Source organism: Chiloscyllium plagiosum, unplaced genomic scaffold (assembly GCF_037043375.1).
Source record: "Chiloscyllium plagiosum isolate Xiang-an unplaced genomic scaffold, Cpla_swu_hap1 HiC_scaffold_5, whole genome shotgun sequence".
In the NCBI taxonomy this organism is placed as follows: domain Eukaryota; kingdom Metazoa; phylum Chordata; class Chondrichthyes; order Orectolobiformes; family Hemiscylliidae; genus Chiloscyllium; species Chiloscyllium plagiosum.
In genome coordinates this window covers 123,737,249-123,751,441 of record NW_028270143.1, presented here as the reverse complement: position 1 = coordinate 123,751,441, position 14,193 = coordinate 123,737,249, and the positions used below count along the sequence as shown (strand labels likewise).

The window sequence follows — 14,193 nt, the reverse complement described above, 5'->3', positions numbered from 1 at the left end:
AAATGTGCATTTCCAAAACTCTTCTATGGCAAGGCAAGCATTTGTATTGGACTTCCATCTCTCATCACCCTGGCGCTGAGGGTGGTACTAGGGTCAATCCAGAGAGCACTTAAGAGCCTGGCAGTGTGCCAGTGGTAGACAGGCAGGAGGCTGGAGGACCACAGCAAGCCAGGCAGCATCAGGAGGGGGAGAAGTTTCGGATGTCACCCTCCTTCAGGACAATGTTGGCTCCTCCACCTCCTGATGTTGCCTGGCCTGCTGTGTGCCTCCTGCTTGTCTCCCTTGGATTCCAGCATCTGCAGTTTGTTTTGTCTCTAGCACAGTGTGTCAATGAGCCCGATGGCTTTTCACATTAGGCCAACTTTCATTTCCAGATTTTATTAAATTCGAATTCCAACATCTGCCATCGTACCTATAAGAACATAAGATGTAAGAGCAGAAGTAGGCCACTCAGCCCATCGAGTCTGTCCCACCATTCAATGAGGTCATGGCTGATCTGATAACCCTCGACTCCACTCTCCTGCCTCTTCCCTATCATCCTTGATTCCCTTCCTGATTAAAAATCCGTCTCAGCCTTGAATATACTCAATGGCCTGGCCTCGACATCCCTCTGAGGTGAAGAATTCCACAGGTTCACATCCCTCTCTGAGAGACGGAATTCCTCCTCATCTCCATCTTAAATGTGTGACCCCTCATTCTGAGACTGTATCCCTGGCCCCACAAGGAGAGGGAACCTTTAGATATCTACCCTGTCAGGTCCCCTAAGACTCTTGTACGTTTCAATACCTCATTCTTCAAAACTCCAACGAGTACAGGCCCAACCTACTCAACCTCTCCTCAGAAGACAACCCTTCCACAGCTGGCTCCAGCTGAGTGAACCTCCTATGGACTGCCTCTGATGCCAGTCTCGTTCCTTAGATGAGGTGGGGGGAGGGGAGGGGGTGGTCCCTAAACTACTTGCAACTCTCCAGCTGTGTCCCATTATTTCCCCAGTTGGGGCCAATGGAATTAGTAATAAAAGAATAAACAAAACTGCTGGATAATCTCAGCAGGTTATGGTAGCATGTGTGAACAGAGTTAGACATAGTTCTTAGGCTAAAGGGTATCGGGGAGGTGCAGGAAGCAGAAACAGGGATCGAGTCGGATGATCAGCCAGAGATCATATTGAATGACGGAGCAGGTCTGATGGGCTGAATGACCTACTCCTGCTCCTATTTTCTCTGTTTCTACAATGATCTTGTTCTGAAGTTTAAGACATGTGCTGTACCTTTAAGAGAGAGTGAAAGCTGTAAAGCTGCTGTCATGTGACTGACCCGCAGTCACACAGTGCGCTGGAAAATTGAAAGATGTAACATATTGTTGTAACCTGGATACCACAGCAGTTCAAATTTAACTGGGGTGGCACTGTGGCTCAATGGTTAGCACTGCTGCCTCACAGCACCAGCATCCTAGGTTCAATTCTAGCCTCGGGCGACTGTCCGTGTGGAGGTTGTACGTTCTCCCTGTGTTTGTATGGGTTTCCTCCCACAGTCCAAACCTGTGCAGTTCAGGTGAATTGGCTATGTTAAATTGCCTATAGTGTGAGGTGCATGAGTCAGAGGGAAATGGGACTGGGTGGTTACTCTTCGGAGGGTCATTGTGGAATTGTTGGGCTGAAGGGCCTGTTTCCAAGCTGTGGGGAATCTAATCCAGTTTGAATTATGCCCGAAGAACTAAAACCCGATCGAATTTGAATTTTACTGTTTTGACAACATTGAACCAATGAGACGATCTAATGTTTTCGGGTAGACACATTAGGCATTTTAGACAGTTAGCCAGAGACAGATCAACCTTCTGCCATTGTCAGACAGACTGGCCGAAACCTCGCTATCAAAGGTACCTTTTCATATGAAAAATCTGTGCAGCATAAGATCAAAGACAACCCAGGGAGACCTACAAACAGAGGAAGGTTGACACCACGCTCTGGTTTTGAAAATTGATTTGCTGTAAATTTAATAGGGGCTTTATCGGATCTGTATACTGTTATGGAGTTGGAGGTAGATAACACATCTTTAAGACAAAGGAGGCTGAGAAATGTAATTAGTTGTTGTTTAATGTTTGCTTTTGGAGTTAAACAATAAAATTGTTATTTTTCTTTTAAATATTGGGAATTTAGGTAGTTCTCTATCACTCATTATTTAACAGATTATGGGGTGAGATCAGCTTTTCTGTGAATTTGGTTTAATTAGCAGAAAGGTTTACTGCCGTGTTGTAACAACCTCAATAGGAACTAACTGCTTTGTGGTCGTTCTCTCGTTGCAGGCCGGCTGTAAGATTTCAGTGGTGTTCTGGTACTTTTGCATGTTGACCAATTACTTCTGGCTGCTGGTGGAGGCCCTGTACCTCAGCTCTCTGCTGGTAGTGCCCTTCTCCTACGGCAAAAGTTACTTCTGGTGGTGGAGCGTCCTGGGATGGGGTAGGTAACGGAGCACTGAGGCCAGTGCTGCATCAAGCCCACTTCCACAGCAACTGCTTTTTGCATTCATGTAGCACCCTTCACAACCTCATGGCGGCGTTTGTTTTGAAACATTGGTTGTTGTCATTGGGGAGGAAGCATGGCGCCAAGAAAGACGACTGGCAGACAATGACTCGATAGTCTGTGTTCTTGCTTTATTTTCAGAGCGACATTGGGCACAGTGCATTCACGCCCCTCCTCCTAGACATTAATATTCACTGTAGAAAGTTGCAGACCTAACTCTGATATCAGGGGAACCCACTCCCAAAACTGGCTCCGGGCCCCAATGAATAACTGTCACCTAATTTGTTGCAAATAAAGTGTGTTTACATGCAAAAGACAGAACCCTGTCTATTAATAAATGCAGCTCCCAGTACACACAAGGACTGCCCATTGCAAGCCAGATGGATGGTCCTAACCTGGCAGTCAGTGTGATCTTTAGCACACTTGGGATTGTTTAACAAATACAGGTAGTTCCTCTATACCGCGATGGCTGCGTTCCTGTGCTTTGCCGTGTAATAGAAAAATCACAGTGCTTAAAGTTTTTTGGTGATGTGATCCGTGTTACAGCCAACACACGTTATAAAAGGTGGCGCTTTAGAAACACTGTTCCCAAGTCGCCGATCGCGTTTCAACAAATTAGTGTTAACAAAATGCGCGTTGTAGCAGAATGACCCTGTATTTTGGAGCCGCATTAAATGTATTGAGTCTTGCAAGCACCATCTAAAACATAGAAATATTGAAAATAGGAGCAGGAGTAGGCCGTTTGGCCCTTCAAGCTTGATCCACCACTCGATATGACCACAGCTGATCCTCTTTCCCAATGCTTTCTCTCCATGCCCCTTTATGCCTTTAAAATCTCAAAAACATAATTTTCTTGAATGTATTCAGTGAATTGACCTCCACAGCTGTTTATGGTAGAGAATTCACACCCCTTTGAGTGAAGAAACCTTTCCCCATCTCAGTCCTGAATGGCATACCTCATATCCTGAGACTTTGACCCCGGTTCTCAACTCCCCGGGCCATCTGATTGGATGCAGTCACTAACCTGTTTGCTGTGGCTATCCAAAGGGACTTGCTACTTGATGTGAAAGCCAGTCTTTGGGATGTACTACCTTCAAACCTGGCAACACAGGCATTAAAATTCATATACCACATTGCTCATTTCTGTGATGGACAGTGGGGTGGGGCAGTGATAGCTTAGTGGCATTACGGCTGGACTATTAATCTCAAAGCCTAAGAAATGATTTGGGGACCTGGGTTCAAATCTTGCCACAGCAGATCGTGGAATGCGAAGTCAAGAAAAATCTGAAATGAAGAGTCTAATGATAACTGTGAAAACATTGTCGATTGTTGGAAAAACCCATCTGGTTCACTAATTCCATTTAGGGAATGAAACTGCCCTCCTTACCTTGTCTGGCCTACATATGACTCCACACCCACAGCAATGTGGTTGACTCTTAACTGCCCTCTGGGTAATTAGGGATGGGCGATAAATGCTGGCCAATGAAGAAATGAATGAAATCAAAAGAGCATTGTTTTGGCTTGAAGACAGCTTCCTGTTAGTGCTGTTGTAGCAATCTGCAAACAGTTAACTCCGTCAGTCAGACAGATTCACTGAGGTGTGAAACTGTTCGAGAGAATGGGATGTGGATGGTGCATCTCGGGTTGGGAAACGGAAGCAGATTCAGGATTAACTTCCAAACGTGAGCTGGATAGGTAAATGAAAGAGATGTTTTTACACAGCTGTAGGGCAGGTGGGGCTTGAACCCGGGGGCCCAATAGTAAGAGGAGGGACACTACCACTGTACCACAAAAGGCCCCCCGCCCAGTTACTGTTAAACACAAAGAGCTTAAACATGTGAAATGAATTGGAATCTCTAATGCAGCCAGTGTAGCTGCTGTCACCTGGTACTCTCTGCTGTAAGTGACTGTGATTTGATTTTCACTTCAGGAACTGTCCAGCTCCTAACTCCTGTAACCTGCAGCCTCTGTCGGGACTAATAGAACCATTTCTTTTCTTCAAGGTGTTCCCACTGTTTGTACTGTTGCCTGGGTGATTACAAAACTTCAATTTGAAAATACTGAGTGAGTATTTCTTTTGATTAAGTTAAAGGTCAGTGCACAAAGTTAAAACTGTGAGATGAGGGTGAACCAGCGAATGTAGATCTGCAGTGAATGGAGGAACAGTGATATATTTCCAAGTCAGGAGGGTGAGTGGCTTGGAGGGGAATTTGCAGGAGGTGGTGGTCCCATATATCTGCTGCTCCCGTTCTTTATGGTAATAGAGTTTGCAAGTTTGGAAGGTGCTGTTTAAAAGGGCTTGTTGAGTTTTTTAGTGCATCAGGGATAGTCAACATGGCTTTGTGCATGAGAAATTGTGCCTCACTGATATGATTGAGTTTTTTGAAGAAGTAACAAAGAGGATTGATGAGGGCAGATCGGTGGACATGATCTATATGGACTTCAGTAAGGCATTCAACAAGATTCCTCATGGTAAACTGGTTAGCAAAGTTAGATCACATGGAATACAGGGGCAGCATGGTGGCTCAGTGGTTAGCACTGCTGCCTCACAGTGCCAGGGACCTGGGTTCGATTCCAGCCTTCACAGACAGTCTGTGTGGAGTTTGCACGTTCTCCCCATGTCTGCGTGGGTTTCCTCCGGGTGCTCCGGTTTCCTCCCACAATCCAAAGATGTGCAGGTCAGGTGAATTGGCCATGCTAAATTGCCTGTAGTGTTAGGTGCATTAGTCAGGGGTAAATATAGGGTAGGGAATGGGTTTGGGTAGGTTACTCTTCAGAGGGTCAGTGTGGACTAGTTTCCACACTGTAGGGATTCTATGAACTAGCCATAGAACTGGTTCGAAGGTAGAAAACAGAGGGTGGTAAAGGGTTGTTTTTCAGACTGGAGGCCTGTGACCAGTGGAGTGCCACAAGAATTGTGCTGGGTCCACTACTTTTCATCATTTATATAAATGATTTGGATGTGAGCATAAGAGATACAGTTAGTAAGTTTGCAAATGACTCCAAAATTGGAGGTGTAGTGGACAGCAAAGAATGTTACCTCAGATTACAACAGGATCTTGATCAGATGGGCCATTGGGCTGAGAAGTGGCAGATGGAGTTTAATTCAGATAAATTTCAGGGGTTACATTTTGGAAAGGCAAATCAAGGCAGGATTTATACACTTAATGGTAAGGTCCTAGGGAGTGTTGCTGAACAAAGAGACCTTGGAGTGCAGGTTCATAGCTCCTTGAAAGTGGAGTCGCAGGTAGATAGATAGTGAAGGCGGCGTTTGGTATGCTTTCCTTTATTGGTCAGAGTATTGAGTACAGGAGTTGGGAGGTCATGTTGCAGCTGTACACGACATTGGTTAGGCCACTGTTGGAATATTGCATGCAATTCTGATCTCCTTCCTATTGGAAGGATGTTGTGAAACTTGAAAGGGTTCAGAAAAGATTTACAAGGATGTTGCCAGGGTTAGAAGGTTTGAACTATTGGGAGAGGCTGAATAAGCTGGGTCTGTTTTCCCTGGAGCGTTGGAGGCTGAGGGGTGACTTTATAGAGGTTTATAAAATCTTGAGGGGCATGGATAGGGCAAATGGACATGGGGGTCTTTTCCTTGGAGTGGGGGATTCCATAACACAAGGGCATAGGTTTAAGGTGAGAGAGGAATGATATAAAAAGGACCTACGGGGCAGCTGTTTCATGCATAGGGTGGTACGTGTATGGAATGAGCTGCCAGAGGAAGAGGTGGAGGCTGGTACAATTACAACATTTAAAAGGCATCTGGATGGGTATATGAATAGGAAGGGTTCAGAGGGATATGGGCCAGGTGCTGGAAAATGGGACTAGACTAGGTTAGGATATCTGGTCGGCGTGGATGAGCTGGACCGAAGGGTTTGTTTCTGTGCTGTACAGCTTTATGACTTTCTGACTCTATTTCATAAATGGAACATACTGCTCCCACAGGGCATCAGTGATGGAAGGAGTGGATGTTGAAGATGGCAGAAAGGGTGCTAATCAAGCAGGGGCTGCTTTGTCCTGGATGGTGTCAAGTTTCTTGAGTGTTGTTGGAGCTGCACCCATCCAGGCAAGTGGGGAGGATTCCATCACAATCCTGACTTGTGCCTTGGAGATGGTGGACAGGCTTTAGAGAGTTGGGAGGTGTGTACTCACTGCAGTTTCCTAGCCTCTGACCTGCTCTTGTAGTCTCAGTGTTTATGTGGGTGCATCAAGTCACCAAATGCAGGGATTAGTCTGGTAAACGGGCAGGGATTAGTCAGGGATGGCACGGTGGCTCAGTGGTTAGCACTGCTGCCTCACTGCGCCAGGGACCCGGGTTCAATTCCCGCCTCGGGCGACTGACTGTGTGGAGTTTGCACATTCTCCCTGTGTCTGCGTGGGTTTCCTCTGAGTGCTCCGGTTTCCTCCCACAATCCAAAGCTGTGCAGGTGAATTGGCCACGGTGCCCATAGTGTTCGGTGCATTAGTCAGAGGGACATGGGTCTGGGTGGGTTACTCTTCAGAGGGTCATTGTGGACTAGGTGGGCCGAAGGGCCTGTTCCCACACTGTAGGGAATTTAATCTAATCTAAACTTTCTCTGAAATGCTTCCAATCCTTTTGCAGTCAAATACTGTGCACAATATTCCAAGCGCAACCTCTCTAATCCCCTGAAATGTTACCTTTTTTATTCAAATAATCTCCAAGATAAGGGATAACATTCTACTCATGTTCTGAATTACTTGCTGTACCTTTTGTGATTGGGACACCCAGATCCTCCTGCAGCTCGGAGATCTGCAATCTCTCACCATGTCAATTCATTCTTTTTTATCATGCCTGCAATCTGTGCTATTTCACTCTTTCCCACGTTATGTTCCATTTACCAGATTTTTACCTCTGGAGTTTAGCTCGTACAATGTTCAGACCAAGGTTGCAATGAGAGATCAGGAGGTGAATGGGGACCTGACGGAAACCAAAGGGAGCATCAGGGAACAGGTTACTGGTGAGCAAGTGTATGATAGCCTGGAGGCTCAGCCATTAGCACTGCTTCCTGACAGCGCTAGGGACCTGGGTTCAATCCCAGCCTCGGGCCACTGTCTGTTTGGAGTTTGCATGTTCTCCTTGTGTCAATGTGGGTTTCCGCCCACAGTCCAAAGGTGTGGAGGTGTTGGTCTGAAAGCTTGTGATTTCAAATGGACCTGTTGGACTATAAGGAGAAAGTGAGGACTGCGGATGCAGAGTCGAGAGTCGAGAGTGTGGTGCTGGAAAAGCAAGGCAGCATCCGAGGAGCAGGAGAATCGACGTTTCAGGCATAATCCCTTCATCAGGAAAGAGGGGCTATAACCTGGTATCACGTGACTTCTGACCAAAGATGCGTGGGTTGGCCACACTAAATTGTCCATAATGTCCAGGGTTGTGCAGGTTAGCTGGGTTAGTGTTAGGTGAAGAGGAGATTTATTCTTAATTCACTCACAGGATGTGGGCATCACTGGCTGGGCCAACGTTTACCATTAGTCCCCTGTTGCTCTTGAGAAGGTGGTAGTGAACTGCCTTCTTGAACTGCTGCACTCTGCACCCACCATTTCGTTAGGGAGGGAATGCCAGGCCTTGGTGACGGAATGAGATGCTAGCCCAATGTGCCTGCTTCACTTCCTCTTCTTGATGGTTGTTGATGGTAGAGGTGGTGCGTTGCGGTGTAGTGTTGGTCACCAAACCGAAGGAGAGAATGCTGTGGGCAGTTTCCCATTGACATTGTGTTACATTACCAGGTGCTGGGATGTTATTGAAGGTTCTCCGTACTGGTGGATAATCAAAGGACCAATTGTGGCGTCTATTGCAGTAAGTGATTACAGTAAGCCTTTAATCAGCCTTTTAGACAAGAGCCAGGAGTCCATTCAGCCCCTTGAGCCTGCTCCCCCACTCATTATGGTCATGGCTGATCTCACCTTGGCCTCACCTGCCCGTTCCCCATAGTGGGCGGCACGGTGGCACAGTGGTTAGCACTGCTGCCTCACACCGCCAGAGACCCGGGTTCAATTCCCGCCTCAGGCGACTGACTGTGTGGAGTTTGCACATTCTCCCCGTGTCTGCGTGGGTCTCCTCCGGGTGCTCCAGTTTCCTCCCACAGTCCAAAGATGTGCAGGGAAGGTGAATTGGCCATGCTAAATTGCCCGTAGTGTTAGGTAAGGGGTAAATGTAGGGGTATGGGTGGTTTGCGCTTCGGCGGGTCGGTGTGGACTTGTTGGGCCGAAGGGCCTGTTTCCACACTGTAAAGTAATCTAATCTAATCTAAACCCTCAAACCCCATTTCTCATTAAGAATCTATCCCCTCCTTAAGTTGAAACTAACCACATTGGGCTCTTGACGCAAGTTTGGGATTTGACTCACCTTTTCCATTCTGACAAGGTTTAACCATCTGCTGTAATGGGATTCAGACCAACATCTCCGGAACATTAGCCTGGAGTTACTTTGTCCAGTGACCGTATCATGACACCAGTCTGCCAGCTCTTGGTGCAGACGTGGACAGAGGTGTTGCTTTTCGTCTCTATCTCAGCCTCGTGGGGTTAGCCAGGGTTTCTGGCCCAATGTCCCAGTCTGAAGGCTGGTCTAGAGATTTCAACACAGTATCAGGTGTATTTCTCCCAAGTCAGTATTATCCAAGTCAGAGACACTGTTCTTTTTTAATGTTGTGAGGAGAGATTACACAAATTCGGTCGGTTGTCTCTCGAATTTAGAAGGAGTGATCTGATTGACGTCTTCAGGATATTAACTTGAAAAGATATTCTATTTCCACTGGTTGGGGATTCCAGAGGTAGGGGCACAGTCTGTGAGTTAGGGTCAGACTGTGCAGGAGAGGTGCTAGGAAACACTTCTACACACAACGGGGTGGGAGAGGTTTGGACCTCTCTTGCAGAAACCACAGTGGATCAGTTGTTTGTTTTAAATCTGAGATAGCTACGTTTTCATTAAGCAGAGATATTAAAGGATATGGGCCCAAGGCAGGTATATGGAATTAGGCCACAGATCAGCTGGGAATGGTGGGACAGCCTCGAGGGGCTGAAGGCTCCACTCCTGTTCCTATCAGTTAAATGAAGGCCCTGGTCTGTCCTCCTCTGGAAATAATCACATGGCCTGATGTCAAAGAAGAGGCTCGCCTTCCTTGCCATCTTGGCTGATATTGAACCCTCAACCACAAGACAATCATTTAATTAACTGCATTCGCTTGACTCTGATCAATTGATTGAACAGCAGGGCAGGTTAGAAGGGCTGAATGGCCTATTCCTGCTTCTCACATCCTTTCCTCTCCTTCTGCAGATCAACTTTGTGCTTTTCATTAACATCATCCGGATCCTGGTGCAGAAGGTGATGCCGAGGGAGGTCCACACAGCTATCTCCTCACAGTACAGGTAGGTGCTAGCAGAAGGCACTCGCTGTGTGTGTAGCCCAGCACCGCGGATCCTTTCACCTCTGGTCATGGAGGGACCGTACTAGTGGGTGGGGGGGGTGGGGGGGGGGGAGAGGGTGGGGAGGATGTCAGTCTGGGCTGCTTCCCACTGGACAGAAACTGCAGCTTCTACACAGCCTGGGTCCAGGTCCATAAAGATGGCAGGAAGACAATGGCATGTGTTATTGGCCAAACCTCCTCAGCTCTCTCCAGCCAGTGATGGGTACACCTGGGTACCACCATGGCCACTGGCCCCAGTTAGAACACCATTGTCCTCCCACTCATTCCATGTCTATTCCTGTTCCTAATCCGCCCTAAACTACACATCCTTAGACTGTGAGAGGAAATCGGAGTACCCGGAGGAAACCGTCGCAGAGAATGTGCAAGCTCCACACTGGAATCGAACCCAGGACCCTGGCGCTGTGAGGCAGCAGTGCTAACCACTGAGCCACCGTGCCATCCCTTCAGAATTCACTTGCCGACCAATTAACCCTTTCCTCTCATGCATTTCATTTTTTAATTCATTCACGGGATGAGGGCACCGCTGGATGGGCCAGCATTTATTACCCACCCTAATTACCCAGAGGGTAGTTAAGTGTCAATCACATTGCCGTGGGTCTGGAGTCACACGTAGGCCAGACCAGGTAAGGATGGCAGATTCCTTCCCTAAAGGCTATTAGTGAACCAGATAGATTTTTCCAACAATGGATTCATGGTCATCATTAGACCCTTACTTCCAGATTTTAACTGAGTTCAAATTACACCATCTGCCTTGGTGGGATTTGAACCCGTGTCCCCAGAACATTACCTGGGTCTCTGGATTAACAGTCTAACAATAATACCAGCAGGCCATTGCCTCCCGTATAAATGCTTTTTTTTGTCTTGAGTTGGTATTCTTGCAAATTGTCCTGATGAGTACAACACAAAGAGGTTTGGCAAAATGTGTCTTTTTCCAGAAGTTAACCAGTTAGGCACAGTTACAACTGTTTGGGGTTGGGTACAGTATATCCAGCTCCAGGGCTGACTGTTTCTCCATCCAAATGCACCATCAGGGTTGGTGCCAACACATGGACCTTCAATGTAACTCATTCGGAATCCTTACACAACATTGCCTCACAAGCCCTTGCATAATATTTGTGTCCAACGACAGTTGCATTCACCAATTGCACATCCCAAGTCTCCAAATGTACAAATGGAGGCAGTCTATGTAGCCAGGTAAATTATGTCTGTCTCCATTAGGACCCCTTGGTTAGAGACAAAAAACACTGCAGATGCTGGAATCCAATCTATACAGGCAGGAGGCTAGAAGAACACAGCAAGCCAGGCATCATCAGGAGGTGGAGAAGTCAATGTTGCGGGTCTGACCCTTCTTCAGCCTTGGAAAGGGTTACACCCGAAACGTCAACTTCTCCCCTCCTGATGCTGTCTGGCTTGCTGTGTTCTTCCAGCCTCCTGCCTGTCTCCATTAGGATCCCAGTAAGATTAGCCACTGAAGGACGGCTGGAGCTAATGCAACTCCAACATCAACGCTTTCAGAACCATGACCCCTTATAGCAAGTTTCTTGTTCCGTGCCTAGGGCAGCCCTGAGCTGTAAGGATCTGGGAAGCATTGCAGAATTCATCCTTCAGGATGAAAAAGGAAAGATTTGCCATTCTCAGTGTTTCATTGAATTGTTCTCCTCTCTACACAGGCGACTGACAAAGTCAACCCTGCTGCTCGTCCCTCTGTTTGGTGTGCACTACATCGTCTGTGCTTTCCCTCCTGATGGGGCCGTGCTAGCCATTAGACTTTATCTTGACCTCTGCATCGGGTCATTCCAGGTACGGCGAACTTTGAACTGTGCAGGGATGGTCACCATTTGTTGCTGGGGAGTGCCATAATGCTTACCGCTGACGGGAGAATCAATCTTGGGATCTGCCAATCCATCGTAAACTAATGCAAAACAAATGGATTAGCAGCACACACAGGCCATTCAGCCCCTCAAGCCCACCCTGCCATTCTATATGATCGTGGCTGATCTGCACTGGCTTCAACCCAGCTCCTCAGATCCCTCAAAAATCTATCTACCTCCTCTTGATATACTTACAGTGATCTAGCCTCCAGAACCCTCTGGGGTAGAGAATTCCAGACATTCACTACTCTCTGGGAGGAGAAATTCCTTTGGATCTCAGTCTTAAATGAGTGTCCCTTTATCTTGTAACTGTGTCCCTGAGTTTGAGATTCCCCAAACATCTTCCCTACACCTATCTTGTCAAGTCGCCTCAGAATTGTATGTTTCAATAAGATCAAGACTCATTATTCTGAATTCAAATGAGTAAAGTCCTAATCTGTTTAGACATTCCTGATAAATCAATCCTCTCATCCCAGGAATCAGTTGAGTGAATCTCTTTTGGAGCTGTTGCTATTGCTGGTATATTTGTTTTTCAGACACAGGGTCTAAACAGTACACAATACTCCAGATATGGCCTCAGCAACATCCTGTACTGTTGTAACAAGACTTCCTCTCATTTAAACTCCAATCCTCTAGCAATAAATGCCAAAATTCCATTTACCTCCTTAATTACTCACTGCACCTCCACGCTAACATGTTGTGTTTCAATCGTAAGAACACCCAGATCCCTCTGCACAGCACATTTCCAGAATGTTCCACCCCAGTAATAAACTGCATTTTTGATTCTTCCTCCCAAATGGAGTGACTTCGCAATTTCCTACATTATGTTTTTGCCAAGTGTTTTTGGAAATGTATCACCGTTCCTTCAGTGTCGCTGGGTCAAAATCCTGGAATTCCCTCCTTAAGGGCATTGTGGGTCTACCCTACAGCAGGTGGACTGCAGCGGTTCAAGAAGGCAGCTCACCCCCACCTTCTCAAGAGGGCAACTAGGGATGGGTAATAAATGTTGGCCCAGCCAGCGATGCCCACATCCTGTGAGTGAGTTGAGAATAAATCTCCTCTTTACCTTCTCTGGCCTATGGAGAAAGAACCCAGCTTCTCCACTATGATTGAACTGCCTGAATCTGAGACTGAAATAACTTCACAGAGGCCAGTATCCTATCACCAAGTCTCCCTCTACTTACATGTGAAAAGCCCTTGACTCTAATACAGCCCCTTCAGAGTCAGCTCTCAGAGTGCCAGTATCTCAGTTCGGGGAGGCGATGGCCTAGTGGTATTAGAACATAAAACATAGAAAAGTACAGCACAGAACAGGCCCTGCGGCCCTCGGTGTTGCACCGACCTGTGAACTAATCTAAGCCCATCCCTCCACACTATCCCATCATCATCCATGTGCTTATCCAAGGAATGTTTAAATGCCCATAATGTGGCTGAGTTAACTACACTGGCAGGTAGGGCATTCCATGCCCTTACCACTCTCTGAGTAAAGAACCTGCCTCTGACATCTGTTTTAAATCCATCACCCCTCAATTTGTAGTTATACCCTCTCGTACAAGCTGATGTCATCATCCGAGGAAAAGCACATTCACTGTCCACCCTATCTCCTCCTCTGATCATCTTGTATGTCTGTATCAAATTCCAGACATGACCTACCCTTGACGAAACCATGATTATAAATCTTATCTCTTATAATTCTTTCCAAAACCTTTCCTACAACAGAAGTAAGGCTCACTGGTCTATAATTACCTGGGTCATCTCTACTGCCCTTCTTGAACAAGGGCACAACATTTGCAATCCTCCAGTCCTCAGGTACTAAACCTGTAGACAATGACGACTCAAAGATCAAGGCCAAAGGCTCCGCCATCTCCTCCCTAGCATCCCAGAGAATCCTCGGATAAATCTCATCCGGCCCAGGGGACTTGTCTACTTTCACTCCTTCTAGAATTGATAACACCTGTTCCTTACTAACCTCGATCCTTTCTAGTCTAATATCTCATACCTCATTCTTCTCCTCTCCAATATTCTCCTTTTCCTGAGTGAAAACCGATGAGAAATATTCGTTTAGCATCTCTCCGATCTCCACAGGGTCCACACACAACTTCCCACATCTGTCTTTGACTGGCCCTATTCCTACCCTTGTCATCCTTTTATCCCTCACATACCTATAGAAAACTTTAGGGTTCTCCTTTATTCTATTTGCTAAGGACTGCTCATGTCCTCTCTTTGCTCTTCTTAACTCTCTCTTTAAATCCTTCCTTGCTGATCTGTAACTCTCCATCGCCTCATCTGAACCATCTCATCTCAATGTCACATAAGCTTCTTCTTCCGCTTAACAAGAGATGCAATTTCTATTGTAAAC

The 14,193-nt window shown here is 46.7% G+C and overlaps 1 protein-coding gene across 2 annotated transcripts in view; it reads left to right on the top strand.

Annotated features, from left to right (window-relative positions):
- Window positions 1-14,193, top strand: part of ghrhrl (growth hormone releasing hormone receptor, like) — a 78,720-nt gene that overhangs the window by 51,530 nt on the left and 12,997 nt on the right. For both annotated transcript variants that reach the window (XM_087986855.1, XM_043690845.2), the window contains 5 exons: window positions 2,302-2,455; window positions 4,522-4,582; window positions 8,267-8,336; window positions 9,813-9,904; window positions 11,634-11,763. In XM_087986855.1, the coding sequence (XP_087842981.1) occupies window positions 2,302-2,455; window positions 4,522-4,582; window positions 8,267-8,336; window positions 9,813-9,904; window positions 11,634-11,763 (507 nt within the window). The remainder of the gene's footprint in view (window positions 1-2,301; window positions 2,456-4,521; window positions 4,583-8,266; window positions 8,337-9,812; window positions 9,905-11,633; window positions 11,764-14,193) is intronic.